The sequence below is a fragment of the Rhinopithecus bieti genome, unplaced genomic scaffold (genome assembly GCF_001698545.2).
Source record: "Rhinopithecus bieti isolate Rb0 unplaced genomic scaffold, ASM169854v2 scaffold_4104, whole genome shotgun sequence".
NCBI classification, from domain to species: Eukaryota; Metazoa; Chordata; class Mammalia; order Primates; family Cercopithecidae; genus Rhinopithecus; species Rhinopithecus bieti.
In genome coordinates, this window is record NW_016804554.1 from 2,384,762 (window position 1) to 2,408,571 (window position 23,810).

The 23,810-nt window shown below is 33.9% G+C and overlaps 1 protein-coding gene across 4 annotated transcripts in view; it reads left to right on the top strand.

Moving 5' to 3' along the window:
- SLCO6A1 (solute carrier organic anion transporter family member 6A1) overlaps positions 1 to 23,810 on the top strand; it is a 125,422-nt gene that overhangs the window by 100,168 nt on the left and 1,444 nt on the right. For 2 of the 4 annotated variants that reach the window (XM_017869171.1, XM_017869172.1), the window contains exons 11-13: positions 6,988 to 7,052; positions 9,259 to 9,396; positions 23,431 to 23,589. In XM_017869171.1, the coding sequence (XP_017724660.1) occupies positions 6,988 to 7,052; positions 9,259 to 9,396; positions 23,431 to 23,567 (340 nt within the window). In that variant the 3' untranslated portion in view covers positions 23,568 to 23,589. Of the gene's footprint in view, positions 1 to 354; positions 410 to 6,503; positions 6,666 to 6,987; positions 7,053 to 9,258; positions 9,397 to 23,430; positions 23,590 to 23,810 lie in introns of those variants that run through there. The other 2 variants (XR_001884906.1, XM_017869173.1) reach the window with 2 other exon arrangements.

The window sequence follows — 23,810 nt, forward strand, 5'->3', positions numbered from 1 at the left end:
CTTTAACTTAATGTATTTACCTAATTTAACACATATAGAAACATTATAAATGTAGGAAAAAATATTAATTTTAACACAGATTTGATTATAATGTTGACTCATTATAATTGGTTATAGGAATTTATTAACTATTTACATCCATATTGGTTAATTTGACTGTAAGAAAACATGAGTATCATCAACAAAGGAGCATAATAACTTTTAGAATTTCAGTGTGTAACTTTTATTATTATTCTAAACATAACCAACATTTATTATTTATGTGTTCTTCCTAAATATATGAAATCCATTTAATATTCATTTGTATCATAGTGCAGAATAATTTTTTGTTATTTTCAATTTTTTTTTTTCAAGAAGCTAACAAAAAACTTTAAGGCATGAAGAGTCTGCAGAGGCTGACCAGGAAACAAAGAGAGGAAAATGGTAATTTCTATCTGAGTTGATTTGGAAGTACTATAAGATCTATTCCAGAAAATGAATTATAAAGAAATGATTTCTCATAATACAAGCAGGCTGGAGGCAAGACCTTAGCAGGAAAAGTGAGCAGTGAAAGTGAAGCCAAAAAATGTGTGAAATATCCTGGCAAAAAGTTTGCTATGACAGGATAGCATGATGATGAATGAGACGAAGAGATTTGAGCTAGGTAAGGGCCCAATTCACATTAACATGACCTTCTTTGCCATGTTAACGTGAATGTTGTTACTCTATGTCCACACCTGGGAACCACTGAAAACTGCAAACCTCAGGAGCAAAAGTGATCAGATGGCATTTTAGATAGAATGCTTTGAAAAGAGTGTGAAAGATAGAGCTGAGGGGAAAACCTGGAGAAAAAGGAAAGCACTTAGAATTTAGTAGTGGTGGCCAGGCGCGGTGGCTCATGCCTATAATCCCAGAACTTTGGGAGACCGTTGAGGATGGATCACTTGAGGTCAGGAATTCGAGACCAGCCTGACCAACACGGTGAAACCCCTTCTCTACTAAAAATACAAAAATTAGCCAGGTGTTGTGACGAGGGCCTGTAATCCCAGTTACTCAGAAGGCTAAAGCAGGAAAATCACTTGAACCTGGGGCTGAGGCTGCAATGAGCCAAGATCCATGCCACTGCACTCCAGACTGTGTGCCAGAGTGAGATTCCAAAAAAATAAATAAATAAATAAGAGGGTAAGGTTTATTAATTTCATATGCCTGGTACAAAATATGGATAAATCTAGGATTATATCCAGACTTCTAGTTTGGAACTGAATGAATGATAATTCCATTAACTAAAATAGGAAATACAAGAAGAAAAGAAACCTCAGACTGAAGACGATCAGTACAATATTGAACATTTATGTGTTAATGTTCTTTGAAACATTCAATGTTTCCAGTAGTGAGATGAAAGAGATGATAGTAATATTCTAGAAGTTTAGTTCTGAATACTTCTCTCCATAACTAGACAGAGATAAACAGAATAAAGCACACACACATACACACACTATAGTTTCAGTACAATTATGACATAGACCAAAGAAATGACAAAGTTGAAATTGCATATAAGTGTTGCCAAAATTTAAGCAGGACTGGAAACCAGCTTGTAGATTCAGAAGATGTTGTAAGGAACAGAAAATATAGAGAGGACCCAAGGACTGACAGATCACATGTATCTCTAACATATATTTCTGCTCAGAAGGAGAGTGTTTGGTCTTGCTATGGACCTTCTGGGAGCAGGACTTACGTAGATAAGTTGAGGAAGAATTTCTCGGGAAAGAATGAGAAGGAGGCTTGAAAATTTCCCAGGAGGTCCAGATATGGCAGACCTCAAAAATAGCCAAGAAATACCCCTTCTGCAAATGAATGCATATAACCTCTGAAAGCAAGAAATGTGAAGAGATTTTAGAAACCCTGGGCTGACAGTAAAAGCTCTTTTGAGCTAGGACAGATTTGGAGAGGCAGAGAAGTGTTACTACACATAGGAGTCATATTTAAGTCTACTATATCAATAGAAGAGATAACCTATAGATTCAAAGCTTGGCCCATGCTCCACCCCTGGAAACTTCCTCAAGTTTAAGAAAATGTATCTCATTCAAAAATGAGTAAGTAGAACAGAAAAAGATTCTGCCTATGTACAAAATTGCAAATAACTGCTACAAATGAAATGAAAATTATCAAACATTACTATAGATAATGAAAACACGGCGGGGGTTGGGGGAGGAGAAGTTTCCGTGAATCAGATAAAAATATAAATGTAACTACATATGAGTTTAAACTTTAAAAGTGAAATAATCATGGCCACAGAACAAAAGAAAATAACTAGATCCTCTCTGAAACTCATGTTGCAACTTAATCCACATTGTAACAGTATTAAGAGAGTAGGCAATCTGACTGTTGTATTTGAGAGGTGGAACTTTTGGGAGGCAATTAGGATTAGATGAGGTCATGAGGGTGAAGCATTCATGGCTCTGGAAGAGGAGAAAGAGAGACCTGAGCTAGCACACTCACACTCAGCCCCTTGGACATGGGATGCCCTGTACTGCCTCAGGGCCCTGCAGAGTACCCACCAGCCAGAAGGTATATATTGTGTTACATTTATATAAGATGTCACTATTGGAAGAAGGTGGGAGAAGATACACAGCATGGTTTGTACTATTTTTGCAATTTCCTGTGAGGCAATAACATTTTCAAAGTAAAAGGAAACAACAACCCCCCCTCAACCCCCCACCCCCATACACAGGCAAATATCACACAAAAGCAGTCTGACTTGAACAAAGAGCAAATATGTGTCTTGTGTGATTGAATAGGAAAGCCAACACCACAAGTATATCAATTCTCCTTAAGTTAATTTAAAATTTTAACATGATAATGAAAATACTAGTAGAATTGTGGAGCTACATAACCTGATTCTAAAGTTCTTATGGAAATATTTAATAAGCAAGAGTAAGCTTGGGAATTAAAACAGAGAAGCACAATAATTGATGCCTAGCCCCATAAGATAAAAGGCACCATAAAAGTCCCAATAATTAAAAAAAAAAGTAGTGACTTATAAGCAAATAGTAAATATAGAAATAAACCCCAACTCGTGTGGGAATTTAATATGTAATGAAAGTGAAATCTTAAACAAGTGCAGCAAAGATGGACTGTTGAAAAATGGTTCTGGTGTAACTTGATATATTTTTTTCCCCAAATTGTTTCCATTTCGACCCATCTCCTTAAGATTACAATTTAAATTACTGTCTTTCTTATACTTTCAGTGTTTCTTTATGCATATACAAATAACTATAAATGTATATCTCTATATTTTATCCTTTCATCACAGGAGGTAGCAAACTATGTTCACCATTCTCTATTTTGATTTTTAATGTAACAATATATTCTTAATATCTCTTTTCACATAAACATAGCGATCCTCTCTATGTATTTTTTACAGTTGCATAATATTGTGTTGCTCAGAAGTGCAATCATTTATTCAACCAGTCTGTTCCTTTACATTTAGTGTTTTCTCAGGTTTTTATTATCTGTTATCTATATGGTATTACATTATATACTATATATATGGTATTGTATGTAATATGATATAGATAACCTTACAGAAATAAATTTATCTATTTGCAGATAAACAGAGGATAGGAATATAAGCAAGCAAATTTCTCCAGTGTGTCTTCTTTACATTGTTTTGCTTTCCAAAGCATGTAACGATATTACAAATTCAACAAACAAAGTTTAATCTTTAAAAGTTCAATAAAAGTCAAAGCTAACCACATTAATTATTAAATTATTGTCAAATAAGTGATAATTAAAGCCACAGAAATGGGATAGCATTCAATGATTTGCAATAGGTCAATACTCATATAGAGGACAACTAGAAGGGTGGGTTAAATAATAAAAATCAAAAAGAGGCAAAGGACTAAAAGGATCAAAATTCCAGAGAGAGCAGAAGCTTGCAGAGGTGAACTGGGCATCTAAAACTGTCCCTGAGGTACTTGCCAAATTCTTGGTGCAAGCTAGATGCTTGCAATCTGCACTAGGCCCAGGTTGGGGGTTACAAGTGGAAGACAAGCAAACTGGCAGAATTTTCAGTGATCACATGGGGCTACGAATGACAAAATAATTTTTCTTCTTGAGAAATTTGCTGAAATCTGAAGCAGAGAAGGGCTTCAGTATAAACAGAAAAGAATCATGATTTATCTGTATCTTTCTATCAAGTGGCTCATTAAGAAAACTAGTTCTTCAACATTTTCCCTTCTGTCTTCATTATTTTAACATAGTTATGTCTCCTTAATTGTGGTAGTCACTGTGGATTCAGACAAGAGAGTGGAGGAGCACTAAGGAAAAAAGTGGAATAAAAGAGGAACACAAATGATCAGGTCTCTGCTCCTCTGATGGATGTTAGATGTAACAAGGTAGACAGAAAAAAAAATGTAGTTTTACTAATAAATATTTAATTGTAATATTAAAATATACTCCAAACAAAATGTGGAAAAGCACAATGAGAAAATTACATGATAGTCTAACTTATTCTGGGGATTCAGGGAGGGTGTTCCTGAAGAAATTGCATTTGAACCAAACCCTGAAGGATGGAAGATAAGTATTTCACACAGTGGGAGCAACAGATGCAAAAAGTCTGGAGGGAGAAGTAGCTTTGTAAGCGTGTCGTATCATAGAATGTAGTGAGCAAGGAGGGTGATGGGGGCAAAAGTTGAGAGGTGGCTTGAAATAACACTGATTAGATCAGGATGACCATTTTAAATTTTCTTTGCAATTCTAGATTTAATTATTAGAACAATGGGAAGCCATTGAAGGATCCTAATAGGAGGCATTAGAATAATCAGAATTTCATCTTTAAAAATCATTTTCGTTCTTATATGGAGAATGCACAGAAGGGATAAGGGTGGTTATTAGGAGAAAAATTGTTTCATTTATTTCATGAAGCTATGGGCTTGAAATTGGGCAGTGGTATTAGAGATTAAAAAAAGAGATATGAAAAAAATTTTTAATGGCAATATTGGGTCTACTGATTAGGTGTGGTGAATGAGAAAAAAATGATCTTTTGAAAATGGCTTTTCCAAGATCTGGGCTTGAGAAGTGCGTAAACACAGGTTCCATTTTTTTTTTTTTGAAACGGGGAGTTCTAGGGGAAGAACAAATTTTGTGCAAGACAGTGACTTACATTTAGAACTGATGTCTTATAAGAAAGATATGGACTAAAAATATAAATTTAGAGGCCGTATAAAAGACAGTGAAAGCTTCCTTTTACATGTTGGGAGAGTATTGGCAATTTTTTTGTTTGTTCATTTCATGAAATTCTTAACTATTCTATTATAGATTAGATTTAAAAATCTTAATACTTACTTTTTTGTTAAAGCACAATAGTTTTTCATTAAAATCTTAGTTTTGTGTACGTATCTCTTAGTTATTTTTGTGCTATTCACTGAACTAATTTTGGAAAATCCTGGAAATTATTAATCTTTTCATCTTGTTTTGTATGTTAGTTAAAAAAGCGCTTGCAATCAAACTGAAGATACATAAATACTGCTTAATGATTATACTTATGAATAATGGTCAGCTATATATGTGCTTCAGATAGCTCCAATATCACATGACATAAAAGAAAATTACTTATGCTAAATAAAGGAGAACACTGAATTATAGTTAGGCAATATTTCCACTTTATATCAAAAACTACACTAAAGTGTGATTCTAAAACATGACTTTTTTTTAACTCTCTTTAGTGAATCTGCTCATAATGAAAGTGTAAATTATTTTTTATTTAAAAATTTAGTTATCATTTGAGAATTGGTTAATTTGTTTTTATTTTTCTAATAGTAAATATATGAGGAAGAAATATATATTTTTACCAGGTTGATATGGGTAGAAGTACCTCACTTTTTGCAAAATATTACAAAATACTGTGTATATGCTATATTTTTATAAATAGAATCATGTTGGATGAAATATTGGTCATAATATAGTCTATTGTTCAAGTTCGAAGGCAAATAAAGTGTTGAGTTTATTTAAAATGTCCATTAATAATATAGTTCCTATTTTTTAACTTTTGTAAATGTTCAAGGATTATTTTAATTGTCTTTTATTTATTTTCCAAACTCCTAATATGTACAGTTATACATTTTTTTTTTTCTTTTTTAAACAAACGTTTGCTTGGATCAGCAGAAAATACTGAGATCTTCCTTCTTTATATTTGGAAAAGTTATTTTTCATTTATTTTAGCTTTTAAATAGTGAGTGTAGTAGTCACAGGTCAAACACGAAAGGTACCCTCAAATTAGAACAATCTGAGTAAGGTTGAATGAAGTGACTATTTAAAATGTAGGTAATGTGTAAGGATCCCAAGTAATAGTGCACTATATCTGGTATCCTTCCACTTCAGGCCCGAAGAGAAACAAGGGCTGGGAAGGAAAAAGGAGTCCTGTAGAGAGGACTGCTTCACCCATGGAACAGCGTCAGCTTGGGTAACTGCTGAGAAGGAGTCTTTGAGTACAGATCTTGACCTCACTTTCCTCACTCATTCAGAAGTGTCCCAATCAGTAACCAGAAGACAAGAGAGCCCATTGATGTAGTCCATTTACCTCAGACTCCCGGGGCGGAGAGCAAGGTAGAAAAATGTGGAGAGTGAATCTCACAGGGGCAAAAAGAACTCTAGAATAATGGGTGTACATGACAGAATGAAAACTGGTAAGTATAAAATCTAGTGCTAAGTCTTTCCAGCAAACGAATGGGAGCTGGGGAAGAGGATTTGGGCCATAAAAACCTTCTTTGGGAAGATCAAGGACCTTTGGAATTGGCTGGCCAGGGACAGGATATGGAGAATTGGGGAGTTGTAGCCATTTAACAGGCCTGTCAATTGGCTAAAGATTCTTAGTACAACTGATGCACCAGAAAAAAAAAAAAAAAAAAAAAAAAAAAAAAAAAAAAAAAGATTAGTCTTGAATCTAGCGTACATTATTAGTCCTAACAACAATGATGTGCTGATTATATCATTGCTATTTACTTTCAGGATTGTACCTGTCAAACTGCGTTCTCTGGCCTTGGGTGTATGCTATGTGGTTTTGAGAATATTTGGTATGGATTTTTGGCAACCTCTTATTACATCAAAATGGGTTTTTTTTTTGATATGTGTATATGTCTGCATGTGTGTTTAGTATTACAAATAAATAATAATAAATAACACAAAGCGAGTGAAAGGGGGAACTGCTCTGCAGAATTTAGGAGACAATGTAAAGAGGGAATACCTAATGCAAACCACATTCTAATTATCAAATTATCAAATAAAATATGCATATTATATTTGATCAGAAGAGACAACAAATTTGATTTGAAATATAGTAATTATATCATATGAGTGGTTTGGTAGGCTCATACAAAACATTTGTAATACTTTACATTGCTTATGTGCTTCAGAAGTCACTAACCTAGACTAACATTTTTAGATGTTTTCATCACCAAAGACACTGAATCTAATGTTTTCAAAGATTTATTTGTTTCTAAGAACAAATAAATGTTGGAGGGTAATGTACTATTTTCTTTGATTTTCTTAAATAGCAAAAACTAGATTTCACATGCACATTATGACCATTTTAGAGCATCTGATTTACTAAGTTCATGGATTAAAGACTGAATGGCATACAATCAAAAAATGTAGAAAAATCTAAGTGTGACTCTGATAGGGATCAGAGACATCATTCTATAGCTAGATCTAAATGAGTGATTAATATTAGCTTTTTTAGCTGGGAAAAATTAGATAATATTATTGTTTTGGACAATGATTCACTAGATAAGAGATTTGTAATGGAAGAGGTAGCATAGGAAACAGTCGGTATACAGGAAGTTTCCTGCATCGGACGGGGAGCCAGTGAAGTTGATGTGTTTTTGAATGGGAGAGGGAGAATAAGATGATATTAAATATTATAAATATAAACTGTCTATAGATATTTTAGGGTTTTTCTGCCAGGTAATTTTAAGCAGATGATAGATGTTATTTGACTTACATTTAAAAGATAACCCTGGCTAGGCATAGTGCTCACATTTGTAATCCCAGCACTTTGGGAGGCTGAGGAGGGAGGATGGCTTGAGGCCAGGAGCTGGAGACCAGCCTCGGAAATATAACAAGACTGTCTCTAAAAAAATAATAATAATAATTTTTAAAAATAAAAAGTAAAAGGTAACTCTGTTGATAGAAGAAAAAATACAGGAGATAAATGTGGAGGAAAAGAAAAGGGAGGCTTTTGCTGAAGGCTAACAGTTACATTAAAGTGGATTCTAGGGTTTGTAGTACAAATAGAGAAAACAGCATATCCAAAACATGTTTGGAGTTAATGTTACAAAGATGTATGATGGATTGAAAGAAGATGGTAAAAAATGGAAAAAATTAATAGTAGTCAATTTTTTTAACCTTGAACAATTGAAAAAAGAGTACTATCACTCACCAGGAAGAGTGAATCTAGATAATGCACGTTGGCAAGAATCAAGAGTCATTTAGGCAAGAAGGTCCCGATATTTGCTTAAGAAAGATGATCCACCATCAGAGTTTTTAGTTCTGAGAATCTGGGTCTGGTGTGTTTGGGGACAACTCCGTGTGTGTGTGTGTGTGTGTGTGTGTGTGTGTGTGTGCGCGCGCGCGCGCGCGCGCATGTGTGTGTGTGACTGTTCACTCACTTTTGGTTGAAAGTAACATTGTTGCTGTGAAGATTTTGTCTGAGACTATGTAGAGGTTTCCCTCAGGCAGCACAGCTGGTCCTCTGGATCTGAGGTCATCTGAATCTGGGGCTATAAACAGGCCAGTGTATTTGCATTTTCAGTTATTTTTCTCAAAGTCTTGGTAAATAACAGATATACATTTGCAAAGTCATTTTTCAGTCGTTGAAAATTTCACAATTAGAGATATTTGAAGACATACTAACTTCACAAAATCAGTATTTGGTATCTCTGTTTTAAGTACTTTCTCCTAAGTTTTTCACATAAAAGTCATTAAAAATATTGAGATGTCATTTAAATAGCAACATGTACAACATTCTAAACAGATGCAAAACTACTAATTATATCATACCTACAGGGATATTGATTGTTTTTGAAAACTCACATTGTTTCCAGTGATTAACAATCCTATCTATAAATAAATTATTAGATAATTTTAAGTGATACGTTTTCAATGATGATTCATCATTCATATACATTATGTGTGTGTGCATTACATATTTAAGAGAAAATAATTTGGATCCTGACCTATAGTGTTTTCACAAAGAATTTACAATCATTGCATTTTTCATAGGGACTATTCCTGGACCATCAATCTTTAAAATGTCAGGAGAAAATTCTTGTATTTTCCGGGATGTTAATGAATGTGGACACACAGGACGTTGTTGGATATATAACAAGACAAAAATGGCTTACCTATTGGTAGGAATATGTAAGTGATACTTATTAAAGAAATATAGAGAAATAAACTTATTTTTAAAATTTATGGTTGTTAATAGTAATGTAGAATTATAATTATAAACCATGAATTAAATAAGTACTTTTATGAGTAAAGGAGGCTTAGCCTGCACAATAGAGACCACATCTCTACAAATGAAATTTTAAAAAATGAAAAAATAGCTGAGTATGGTGTCACATACTTGTAGTCCCAGCTATTCAGAAGACTGAGGTGGGAGGATCTCTTGAGCTGGAGGGGTTGAGGCTACAGTGAGTCATCATTGTGCCAGCCTGCATGACAGAGTGAGACTCTCTCAAAAATAAAAGAAAAAACCAAAAATAAAAAAAGGTTTACCTAGTTATATAGTAAATATTTTAGAAACTAAAATACCATAGAATTTATGTATTTGAGTCAGTGAGTTAAATACATAATAGTTTCCAAATAAAGAATGACAATTAGCAGAATTTTAGTTTGGGAAATAATTTTGCCCATGTACATATACAAAAAAAATTTCTTGACCTTGTAACCCTTTCTACATCCATAGTAAAAGATTGGATAAATTTGAAGAAAATTTTGCACCATTATAGAACATCAAGCTACTCTTATTTCAGTTAAATCTTTACTTCATATTTTCTCTTTTGTTCAATGATATAACAGCGCCTAGAACACAGTAACCTTTCAGTATTTGTTGAATAAATAAGAGATATAGGGACTCGAGATGCCGTGGTGGTATGAGATGTGACCAAAGTGTTGGGAAAGTCTAGACATGTTTCTATTACTTTGGAAAACTTATCAAATCTTCCTGAATCATAATTTATTCATCTGTTAAATGAGGATATTTTACTGCCTAATTTCTGAAGTCTTAATCAGAGTAAACATTAAATGATTTTATTGTATATTATGTTTTGTGTGATATATACTTTAAAGTGTGTATATGTTTTGTGGTTTCACTGAGAAGATTCAGTAAATCAAAAAAACACATAATGATAGACTCTAATATTTAAAAGCAACTAATATCTGTTTGATAAAAGTATAGAGCAATGCCTTCTAATTCCGAAGTCAAGTATTCAGCAAGCTTGACCTATGTTGAAAACTGAGTAAAATTAAAAAAAAAAATCAAAAAGTAAAAATGACACTTGAGAAGTCAAAATTAACTTGCTAATGGCAATTCAATAAAATAGGAAATGTTCTTAAGGAAGTCTTAAAACTTTGCTGAGACTTTAAATTTTTATTTTAGATATAATTGTAACATGGTTACCTGTTTTCAAACACAGTATATACTTGACAAAGTTGGTGAGCTAGAAGAGATTCCAGTAGGGAGCTACTGAAAGTTGATACGAATAATGAAAAACATAAATAATCATAGTCAAATAGAAAAGGCAAAGATAGAAAACTGCAATATTATGCATGTGTGACAATTTAGTATAAGCCAGTGTATTTTTAAATGTATTTCATTGGTTATATGACTCGGAATCACGTGGTGTTCTTATTAAAAATATACATTCTGAGGCCCTGAATTAGAATTCCAGGGATTGGAAGACATCAGCAAGACAGAGGAATAGGAGTTTTCAGCACTTCCTCCCTCACAGAAACGTTTATTTGGCCATCCATGTGTGAAAATACCTTCCGAAGAGCTAGAGAAATCACGTTGAGAGAATACAGCACCTGGATGTAGCAGAGAAATAAGAAAAGACACATTGAAGAGGGTAGGCAGTATAATTTCACACGACCTGCATCACCCTTCTCCCAAGTCTGGCAGAACAGTGCAGAGAGATACCCTCCATGTGAAGGAATGAACTCTAAGCAAGAACCTGATTTTGCCTTTGACTCAAAACCAAGTCTATCTCAGTAAAATACAGCTCTATGCTGACCTTCTTAACACCAGGCTGTAGGCGGACACCTGTGGAGGAATTTCCAGGCCTGCTGCCACTGCAGGCTGAGTCCCATAGCCCTGCACTTCAGGCTGGCATCCACAGACTATGTCCCTAGTCCTGTGTTGCACAAGACTGGAACCCAAAAACCTTAGTTTCAGGCCAGCACCTGCAGCCCTAGGCACTGGGCTGGGTTCTTGCAGCCTGAGGCACCAGGCTGGTATTCACAGACCCAACTTCCAGGCCAGCCCTTGCAGTTACAGGTTCCAGACTTGTCCCCTGTGATCCCAGGCTCCAGAGTGGTCCCCATAGCCCTAGGTTCCAATGGATGTAGGGTCCAGGCTCACTCCACTAGACCCTGATGCTGTCCTGGTCCCTGCAGACCCATGCTTTAGAACCACCTCTGCAGATATTGAGGTTGGCCACCACAAACTCAGGGTCCAGGCCTGCTCTCATGGGCTCAGTCAAAAAGTCCATCTCAGTGGACCTTGGCACCAGGCTAGCCAAGGTGAACACAGGATCCAGGCCTATCACAGTGGATCTAGGCTTTAGGCCAGCTCCTATAGACCAATGAATCAGGCCAGCCCATCTGCTGACCCAGGCACTGGGCCAGTCAAGTATGTAAGGACTGGAATAAATGTCTACTTCTTCAACAGTGCAGATCCAAATGAATGCATGGGCACAAGGATTACAAATAATCAAGAAAACATGATGCCACCAAAGGAATGAAATAAAACACCAGTAACTGATTCTAAAGAAATGGAGACTCACCAGGTATGGTGTGTATTTGTAATTCCAGCTACTTGAGACGCTTGGCAGGCTGAGGAAGGAGGATCATTTGAGCCCAGGAATTCAAGGCCAGCCTACGCAACATAGTCAGATGCCATCTCAAAAAAAAAAAAAAAAAAAAAAAAAAAAAAAAAAAAAAAGGAAAAAAAAAAAAAAAAAAAGAAAAACATGAGAAAAATGGAGACTTATGAACTGCCTGACACATGATTCAAATTAGTTGTCTTGAAGCTCGGTAAGCTACACGAGTACACAGACAGCTAAACAAAATCAGAAAAATAAGAAAAATAATACACAAAATGAGAATACAATAGAGATACAAGTCATAAAAAAGAAATAGCTAAATAACACAGTAGTTGAACTGAAGAATTTCGTAAAGAACTTCAACTGCAGAGTAGATCAAGCAGAAGAAAGAATCAATGAGCTTGAAGGCAGGGCATTCAAAATTACCCAGTCAGAGGAGTGAAAGAAGAATATAAAACAGTGGAGAAAGCCTATTGGAATTTTGGAACACCATGAAGCAAACCAATCTATGCATTATGAGAATGCTAGAAGGAACAGAGAAAGATAAAGGGGTGGAAAGCTTATTTAAGGAAATAATGATAGAAAGTTTCCCAAATCTGGAGAGAGAAATGAATATCCAGATCCATGAAGCACAAGGAACACCAAATAGTTAACATGTAAGGAAGTCTTCACTGAGACATTATAATCAAATTCACGAAAGTCAAAGACAAGAGAGAATTTTAAAAGGAGTAAGAGAAAAGCCATTCATCACATATAGGGGAACCTCTATAACACTAGGAGCAGAAATTTTGCAGGCCAAGAGACAGTAGAATGATATATTTACCGTACTGAAAGAAAGAAACTGCCAGCCAGGAATACTACACCTGAGAAGTCCATCCATCAGAAATAAAGAAAAAAGACTTTTCCAGAACAGTAAAAGCTGAGGGAATTCACCACAGCTATACCTGATTTACAAGAAATGCTAAAGGGAGAATCTTAAGCCATGATGCTTGGACCTACTCCCACACTGTGGAGTATACTTTCATTTTCAATAAATCTCTGCTTTTCTGCTTAAAAAGAGAGAGAAATGCTAAAGGGAGGTCTTAATGTTGAATTGAAAGGTTGCTAACTAACCACATGAAAACATGAAAGTATAAAACTCAGTTGTAAAAGTAAATACATGGTCAAATACATAGTCAGATTTAGAATATTACTGTAATGGTGCTGATTAAGTCATTTTTAACTGTATTATACAACTCAAACAACAAAAGTATGAAAAAATAACTACAGCTACAGTAATATGTTAAGTAAATGTGGGATGAAGAGAAGTTAAAATCTAGACTTTCCATATGCAATGGAAGTTAAGTGGTTATCAGCATAAAACAAATAGTTATACCTATAAAATATTTCATGTACACCCTATGGTACCCAGAAATTGTAACAAATAAGGAGTATCTGATCAAAATATAAAAAAGTTAAAAAGATTTTTAAAAGCATACCACCACTACAACAAAAATATTCAAACCACAAAGGAAGACAGCAAGGAAAAAAGAATGGAATGTAGGAAAACAAGTCAGAAAACAGTCAGAGAGCAATTTAAAAATGGCAGTTGTGAGTCCTTAACTATCAATAATTACTTTAAATGTAAATATGTTAAAATCTCTAATCAAACATTACTGACTGACTGAATGTAATGTTACATCTCAAGGAGCGAGGGAAATAAAAGAACAAACTAACACCAAAGTCAGCAGAAGAAAAGAAACAATAAAAATCAGAGCAAATGTCAATGAAATAGAGATTAGAAAATAATAGAAAAAAAAATTAAGAGTTGGATTTTTGCTAAAATAAATTAAACTGGCAAGCCCTTAGCTAGACTAAGAAAAACAGAGAGAAGACTCAAATAAATAAAATTATAAATGAACATTGCAAGTTATGCAACAGAAATAAAAAGGATCATGAGACTGTTACGAAAAATTATACATCAAATTGGATGACCTAGATAATATGAACGAATTCCTATAAACATAAAACTTCACAAAGACGTAATCATGAATAAGTAGAAAATCTGACCAGACTAATAATGAACTAGGAGTTGAATTAGCAATCAAAATCAAGAAAAGCCCGGGAGTTGACTTCACTGGTGAATTCTGCTAAACATTTAAAGAAGAAATAATACTAACCTTTCTCAAACTTTAAAAAAAAAAAAAAAAAAAAAAAAAAAAAAAACAAGAGAAAGGAAAGGAACACTCCTAAACTCATTTTATGAGACCAGAATTACCCTGATACCAAAGTTAAATGAAAACATTCCAAAGAAAATAAAATTAAGGGCCAATATCCCTGATGAACACAGATGTTGAAATCCTCAAGAAAATACTAGCAAACTGAATTCAACAGTACATTTAAAAGAATCGTATATTATGATCATGAGGGATTTATCCCTAAGGTACAAGAATGGCTCAACATACACAAATCAGTTAATGTGATATGCCATAATAAAATAAAGGATAAAAATAATATGATAATTTCAATAGGTGAAGAAAAAGTATTTGACAAAACTTAGCATCATTTTGTAATAAAAATCCTTAAAAAATTAGATATAGAGGAATGTATCAACACAATAAAGCAAATATATTAGTTGCTCAGGACTAATATCATGGTTGTGAAAAGCTGAAAGCTTTCTCTTTATGATCAAGAAAAAGACACAGATGTCTATCGGCTCTATTCACCTTGTGCATGAAATCACAAAAGACTTTTAATGGCCAATACAATCTTTGGCAAAATCAACAAAGCTGGAAGCATAACCCTATCTAATTTCAACGTATACTACAAAGCTATAGTAATCAAAACAGCATGGTCCTGGCATAAAACAGACATAGGCCATTGAAACAGAATAGAGAACAAAGAAATAAGTTGCGCATTTATAGACAACTGATCTTTAATACATGTGCCAAGAACACACAATGGTACAGTCTTTTCAATAAATGGCACAGGGAAAACAGGATAGCCACATGCAGAAGAATAAAATTGAACACATGCTGTATGCAAAAATCAATTCAAAATGAATTAAAGCTTTAAGCATAATATATGTAACTATAAAACTACTAAAAGAAAACATAGTGAAAAGACAATTTTTTTTATATGAACCCAAAAGCATAGGCAACAAAAGCAAAAATAGACAATAGGATTATATTAAACAAACAAAAAAGCTGCTTTTTGCACAGCAATGGAAACAATCAACAGAGTAAAGAGATAACCTATGGAATAAGATAAATATTTGCAACCCATATATCTGATAAGGATATATAAGGAACTCAAACATCATTAGTAAGTAAAGAAATAACCTGATTAAAAATATGAACAAAAGACCTGAAAGGATAGTTCTTAAAGATGACCTAAAAATGACCAACAAATATGTTTTTGAATGCTTAAATCACTAATCATCAGGAAAATGAAAGTGAAAATTACAATGAGGTATCACCTCACATCTGTTAGAATGTGTATTACCAAAAAAAACCCCAAAAAGATAAACATTGCTGAGGATGTGGAAAAAAGGGAACCCTGTACACTGTTGATGGGAATGCAAAATAGTACAGCCATTACTGAAAACAGGTTCTCAAAAAATTAGAAATAGAACTACCACATGATCCAGCAATTTCACTACTGGGTGTATATCCAAAGGTAATGAAATCAATATGTTTAAGAGATATCTGTACTCCTATGTTTATTGCAGCATAACTCACAATAGTCAAGGTGTGGAAATAACCTAGATGCTCATTGACAGATAAATAGATAATGGAAATATGAGATACATACGCAGAATGGAATACTATTCGTCCTTAAAAAGAAAGAAAATTCTGTCTTTTGCAACAATATGGGTGAAACTACAGGACATCATGTTAAGCAAAACAAGCTAGGCATAGAAAAACAAATATAGCATGCTCTCACTTATACATGGAATCTAAAAAAAATCGAACAGAGGCAGAGAATAGAATAATTGTTGACAGGGGCTGGTGATGGGAATGGGAAATGAGAGATGTTGGTCAAAGGGTATAAAATTTCAGTTAGACAGAAGTAACAAATTCTTGACATCTATTGTTCAATGTGGTGACTTGGGTTAATGTACTGTATACTTGAAAATTGCCAAGGGAATAGAACTTAAATGTTCTCACCAAAAAAAAAAAAAAAAAAAAAAAAAAATAAGCAAATAATGTGACAAATATATTAACTATATTGATTTAATCATATTACAGTGTATAGTCATCAAAAACTAATGTTTTATACTATAAATATGTACCCTATTTATTTATTTGTCAATTAAACCATGATAAAGCTTAGGGAAAAAAGAATTCCATGGATTGGTGGTTGGCATGCTTACTCTAAATAAAGTATTCATGTGATTTCAACCATAGTAAACTGCTGAAGATAGCTCTTAATATGTTAGAGGAGCTAGAGTTGTACTGTCCAAATGGAAGCCATTTGCCACATGTGGCTATTTAAATTTACATTTACATTAATTGAAATTCAATTCAATTAAAAATTTAGTTCGTTAGTCACAGTAGGCAAATTTAACATCTTTAATGATCACATTTGGCTAGTGGCTACTCTATTGAATAGTGCAGACGTAGAAGACTGCCTTTATTGCTGAAGGTTCTGTGCCTAGCACTACTCTAGAGCATGGGTTACTCAACAGTGATCTGTGAAATTTTAAGCACTAAGAATGAACTCCAGTATATTTGAAATGGAAAATTTGGGACACATATTTGTATGTTCAATGTTTTCCTCCTGGGGAAAAGGCTATGACATTCATCAGATTCTCAAAATATTAGTAAAAAATTTGTTGCATTAATTTATGAGTTCTTTTTGTTGGCACGGAAGTCTATCTGCTCTTTCTTTTTTAAACCGAAAGTTTTAATTAGGATGACTCATCCAATGCCTTTACCTCAAATGAAGGATTTCACTAGCTCTAGTTCATTTGCAGTAGAGTAGATATGCCTTTTGCAAACATTTTCTTAGTTTACCATTTTACCCCTTCACATGGTTTGTCTCTTTGTTAGAATTTTTATTGAAATATAAAATATACATATATAAGAAAGAGCATATATAAATGTATGGCTCAACACATTTTTTTATAAATTGAACACACCTGTAATTAGCACCCATATCAGGGAACACAATGTATTAGAATTAATAAATGAATTCAGCAAAGTTGCTAAATATATAATCATTGTACCAAATCAATTTTGTTTCCAAATACCAGATGCAACCAAATTAAAATACAATACAATAAATACAATAACACCAAAAAATCAAATACCAATAAAAAATTTATTTAAGTTGTACAAAACGTCTACACTGACAACTACAAAATCAATTTGAGAAAAATTAAATAAAACCTAAATAAATGGAAAAAAGTTAACAGATAAGAACATTAATAAATACCATTTGTCCTAAAATAATCTACAGTATGTGATCACAAATTAATCCCGAGATATTTTTGAAATTGACAAAATAAAATTCATGTGGGAAGTTAAAGGGTAAGTATTGTTATTAGAATATTGAAGTTGAAACAAAATTGAGGAATATGTGCTAACAGATATAAGAACCTATTATAGAACTATGATAATTAATACAATATGGTAATGGTGCAAGCATCAACACATTCATTAATGGAACAGAATAGAAAATTCAGAAACAAACCCACACATGCGCACTCAACTAATCTATGATGAAGGGGACACTGCAATGGTTAAACAAACAAAAAATGTTATTAGCCATTTTATTTATGCATATCTAATAAAATGTGTTTTGATCCTTATCTCACATCTTATAAAAACATCAGTTCCGGACACACTGCATATCTAAATATGAAAGATAAAACAATAAAGCCTTTTGAGAAAAATGGGAGAATATTTTCATGCCCTTGGAGTAGGAAGAACATAAACAGGACACCTGAAGTAGTACCTAGAAAATAAATCAGACTGTAGTAAAATTAATAAATTATTACCAAAAAAAAAAAAAAAAAGATAAAAGATAACAATGTGGAATACAGGGAACCAAAGTGAAAAAGATTGACCAGAATAAATAAAGCACTCCCAAAAATCAATAAATAAAGGATAACCTTACAAAAAACTGGATAAAAAGCTTGAAAAAATTCTTCACAAAAGTAGATACCAAATACCCCAAAACAATAGAATGGTCCAGGCACGGTTGCTCATGCCTGTAATCTCAGCACTTTGGGAGGCCAAGGTGGGCAGATTCCTTGAGGTCATGCATTTGAGACCATCCTGGCTAACATGGTGAAACCCCATCTCTACTAAAAACACAAAAATTAGCTAGGCGTGGTGGCGGGCACCTGTAACCCCAGCTACTTGGGAGGCTGAGACAGGAGGATCACTTGAACACGGAGGCAGAGGTTGCAGTGAGCCAAGGTCATGCCACTGCACTCTGGCCTGGGTGACAAGCACAAAACTCCGTCCCAAAAAAACTACAAACAAACAAACGACAAAAACAAGAATAGAATGGATAATATATTGTGGTATATTCAACAATGGCATTCTATACAACAATGAAAATGAAAAGCACTCAACTACATAAAATATGGATGAATCACACAAACATTATGCTGAATGAAAGAAAGCAGACACAAATGAGTATGTAGGCACTGTATAATTCCACTTACATAATTTTGGCTTGCTATATAAATATATTCAAGAGCAAACAAAACTAACTTTTATCAGTTAGTGACCTTGAGGAATCATGAGTAGGGTTGCTAGGGTGCTAACAATATTTCATTCATGATTCAGGTGATGGTCACACTGTTTGGTTTGTAAAAAATATATCAAATAACTAGGCAAGGTGGCTCATGCCTGTAATCCCAGCACTTTGGGAAGCCCGAGATGGGCAGATAACTTGAGCTCATGAGTTTAAGACCAGCCTGGGCAATATGGCAAAACCCTGTCTGTACAAAAAATATGCAAAAATTAGCTGGATGTGGTGGCTCATGCCTATAGTCCCAGCTACTCAGAAAGCTGAGGTAAGAGACTCACTTGAGCCTGGGAGGTGGAGGTTGCAGTGAGCTGACATTATGCCCCTGCACTCCAGCCTGGGTGACAGAGTGAGATTGTTTCTATATCTATCTATATCTATATCTATATCTATATCTATATCTATATCTATATCTATGTCTATATCTATAGATATGTATATCAAACAATACTCTTTTTGTTTAAAAAATCTGAGGTGTAATTAATACAATTAACATAGATTTTAGAAGTTCAACTTGATGGCTTTTGATAATTGAGTACCCTTGTGGAAACAACACCCAAAACAAAATATGGAAATTTTTCCCATGACCTTTTCCAGTCATTTTCCCTCCTTTACAGATAGACTCCTTTCAGATTTTTAAAAAATATTTTAGTTTTATTTGATCTAGAAATTTACATAAGTAGAAGACTGTACTCTTTTTCGTGTCTATCTTGCTTAATTTTATGCTCTTGGAAGATTCGTTAATGTTCTTTCTACAGCATTAGCTTGTGCTTTGTAGAAATTGCTGAGTACTCAGTACTATTTCAATTTGTGAATATGGTATAGTTTATCCTTTCTCTTATTAATTAATACTTGGATTGTTTACAGTGTTTGGTTATTATAAATGAGGCTTCTGTGTATATATTTTTTTTGAGACAATGTCTTGCTCTGTCACCCAGGCTGGAGTGCAGTGTCGTGGGTCATTGTAACCTCGAACTAATGTGCTCAAGAAATCCTCCCACCTCAGTCTCCAGAGCAGCTAGAATTACAGGTCCATGCCGCCATGCCTGGCTAATTTATTTACTTTTAATACAGAGGAAGTCTCACTGTGTTGCCCAGGCTGATCTTGAACTCCTGGTCTCAAGTGATCCTCCTGCCTTGCCTCCCAATGTTTTGGAATTACAGGTGCTAGCCACTGTGCCCAGCTCACATTTTTATACAAATGTTTTCATAGTCATATGCTTTTGTTTTTATTGGGTAAAAATCCCCAAAAGTGGAATTCGTGGGTCACAGAAGTTGAAATTTATTGAAACGTCTCTTATGACCTATCAGATGCTCTGGCTCATGAATTATTCATATACACCTAGAAATGCATATTTGGCAGTTATTTGGTATTGTCTTTTGATAATATCAATTAGCTCACGTATTATTCAGATCATGTTCAGATTGTGTCTTTGTATTTGTGTTCTATAACTGACTTGAGGGATGCTAAAATTTGCAACTTGGTTAATACATCCATTTCTATTTGTAATTTTTCCATTTTTTTCTTTAGATATTTTGAAGCCCTATTGTTTGGCATACACACATAGGATTTTTATGTCTGTTTGATGAATTGTTATTTTATTATTACTTAATGCCCATTTCTCCCCCTCCATTAGTGATATTTTTCTTAAAATCTACCTTGTCTTTAATATTAATATGGTGTGTGTGTATGTGTATGTGTATGTGTACATGTATTCTTTCAGGTTCATCTAAATATGTGCCGTTTCTGCAGATCTGCAATATTCTATCTAGTATAGGTACCTGAAGAACATCTTTTTTAGCATTTCTTTTATACAGGAGATGAATTATTTTACCTTTTTGTTTATTGAGACTGTATTTTGGCTATGTTTACTTTTGAAAGATATTTTTGCTTAATATGAAATCCTGTAACTCTTAGAACTTTAAAGGTATTACATCACTTTCTGGTCTCCATTGTTTCTGGTGAGAAGTTAGCTATCATTTGTGATGTTGCTTTCCAACTTGTAACATGTCTTTTTATTTGGATTTTATTCAAGATTTTCTCTTTGATTATGTTTGACTCTTGTTAAATTGACTACAATGGGCCTAAGTATGGTTCTCTGTGTATCGCTGCTTTTTTCCCCTCTTTTGTGTATGCTGAGCTCCTTGGATTCATGGGTTGATGTCTTCTACATTTTTGGAAAGTATTTGGACATCACTATTCAAAATATTTGTTTTATCTCATTTTTCCTGCTCTCTCCTTCTGGGGCTCCATTTAATATATGTCCGATCACTTGATATTATTTCATATATCTTGGATGCTCTGTTATCTTTCCTTTTTTATTTCTAGTTATTTTACAAAGTTCATTTTGTAGTTTCTATTTCTATACTGAACATTTCTCATTCCTTCATGCACCCTATCAGCCTTTTCCAGTAGATAAACAGAAATATGTTTCACCATAATTATTATTATTTTAAAGTTTCCACCTGTTGATTCCAAGTGCTAGAACCTCTCTGAGTATGCTTTTATTGACTGCTTCCAATTTTAATGGGAAATAGTATTTCCTTGCTTTTTCATATGTTTTGTAACATATGATTGCATTTCAGGCCTTTTGTGTAATAGAATGATACAGACTGAAATAAATATTTACCTTCAGAAAGGGACAGTTTCCTTCTGTTATTCTACCTAAGTGGAGGGTAAGTTACTAAATTTCTGACTCAACTGGTGACTCGTTTGCAGCTTTAGTTTGATTTGGTTCCCCACTGGCTTCAAAATTTTGAGGGGTAAGTGATTAGAACTTTGTCTTATAGTAGTGCTTTAGATGTGAACAATGGCAAAATTGTGTAGACCTGCCTGTGCTTCACAACTAGGCTACATATCTTTGACTGTTCTGACCTTCTTGGCTTTTGATATCCAGCATATGTCTTGCTATTTGTTTGAAACCTTTGCTGTCTTCAACTTTGCCGCTTCAGCCCTGTTAGGCCAAATGAATCTTTGTTCTCCAGCAGCATTTTTTGCCAGAGCAAAGGTTTGTATCTTAGCCCCTTGCCCCCATCCAATATAGAAAATAACCACAGAGAAAAAGCTGTTGCAAAAGTCGGATCACCTCCAGTTAAGTTCTGCCCTGCCTTGGATATTAATCTATCTCTTTCTCATTTCTTCATCAGCTCTATCAAGTCTTTAAAAGGAGGATTTTAATCTAGCTTTTCCTATCATTTTCAGATAATTTGCCTGCTGCAACAATTCCCTTTTTCTTGGAAGCATTACTGGTTTGTTGTTCAAAATTGCTCAATTTTTCTTCACAAGCTATACCCTCAAGAGAATAATTTACTATAATTATTTACTGTGTCATTTACTATGTTACAATTGTTTAATGTTACAACTATGTCAGATATAACTACCATTTAAAAAACGGTATTTTCCCCTTAAAATGTGTAAAATGTTATTGTTTCATTAAAAATGGCATAGAATCATTAATGTTTCCTTTTTATCTTGAAACCATTATGTCAGATAATTGATATTGTGGCTGTAAAATATTTTACACTTAAGGAGGCCAAAGCGAGATGATCACTTGAGGCCAAGAGTTCAAGATCAGCCTGGGCAACCTAGCAAGATCCCATTTCTACAAAATAAAAAATTAGCCAGGTGTGGTATCACCACCTGTAGTCTCAGCTACTCAGAAGGCTGAGGCCAGAGAATCCCTTGAGGCCAGCAGTTCAGGTTGCAGTAACCTATGATAGTGGCACCCCTGCCTCAACAATAGAGGGAGGTCCTGTTTCAGGAAAAAGAAAAAAAGGCCAAGCGTGGTGGTGGTTCATGTCTGTAATCCCAGAACTTTGGGGCTCGAAGGCAGGCAGATTGCCTGAGCTCAGGAGTTTGAGAGAGCACCCAGGGCAACATGGCAAAATCTACAAAACTCTACAAAACTATAAAATTAGAAAGGTGTGGTGGCACATGCTGAAGTGGGAGGATCGCTTGAGCTGGGAAGGTCAAGGCTGCTGTAAGCCGAGATCGCAGCACTGCACTCCAGCCTGGGTGACAGAGTGAGACCCTATCTCAAAAGAAAAAAAAAAAAAAAAAAAAGGAATTAATTTAAAAATAAATTGAAAAAATTAAATATTGCATCCAATATTCAAGTATGTTTATATAATGCTTGGAATGTTGTAATGTATTAACTTTCTGCAACTTGAAACATGAAAATGATTTAAAAACCTACATAATTAACTTTTCTGTAATATTTGTTGTATTTGAAAATGATGAATATTTCAAAAGAGCAAAGCTGCATGAAGTGACTTAGCTTTAGTTCCTATTGATAGTTAAGTTTTGAAAGTCAGAATTTATATTTTATGTTTCAGAATTAACACGTTCTATGTGGTAATAGCGCACCTTGCATTTGGGAAGGGGGTCTAAGAAATATGTCTAAGAAATCTAAAATATGTTATAAACATTTAAAAATCCCCTTTAAGTAACAATATAATTTTATGGCATTAATTACATCTACAATTTGGGGATTTATACCTTTATAGGTGAAATATATTTAACCTTTCTTTGGTAAATAGCATTTTGCATACATTTTGTTCTAAATACATGGACATATCTGATCATTGCATTTTTTTAATTTAGCTTTTCTTTGCAAACTATGCACTATCATCTTCACTACTACTGCATTTTTCATATACAAACGTCATGTAAATGAGAGCACTGACATTCCAAATATAACTGTGAGGAATCCAAAAGTTAAGAAAAAAAGAAGAAACTGACTTGTAACTGGATCATCATTGTGTAAGAATTACACATTGTCAATCTATCAATGAAATATTTTTTAATATTAATAAAATGTAAAATAATAGTAATGTAATTACATGTTTAACAAATAAATGTACTTCATATAATTCTATATATTTTATTATATTTTGAGTGCAAATATAATAATATAGCCTTTGTGTTTAAAATTTTAAAATATACAATACAAATTTAATACTTTCAGTCAAAATAATACTTTG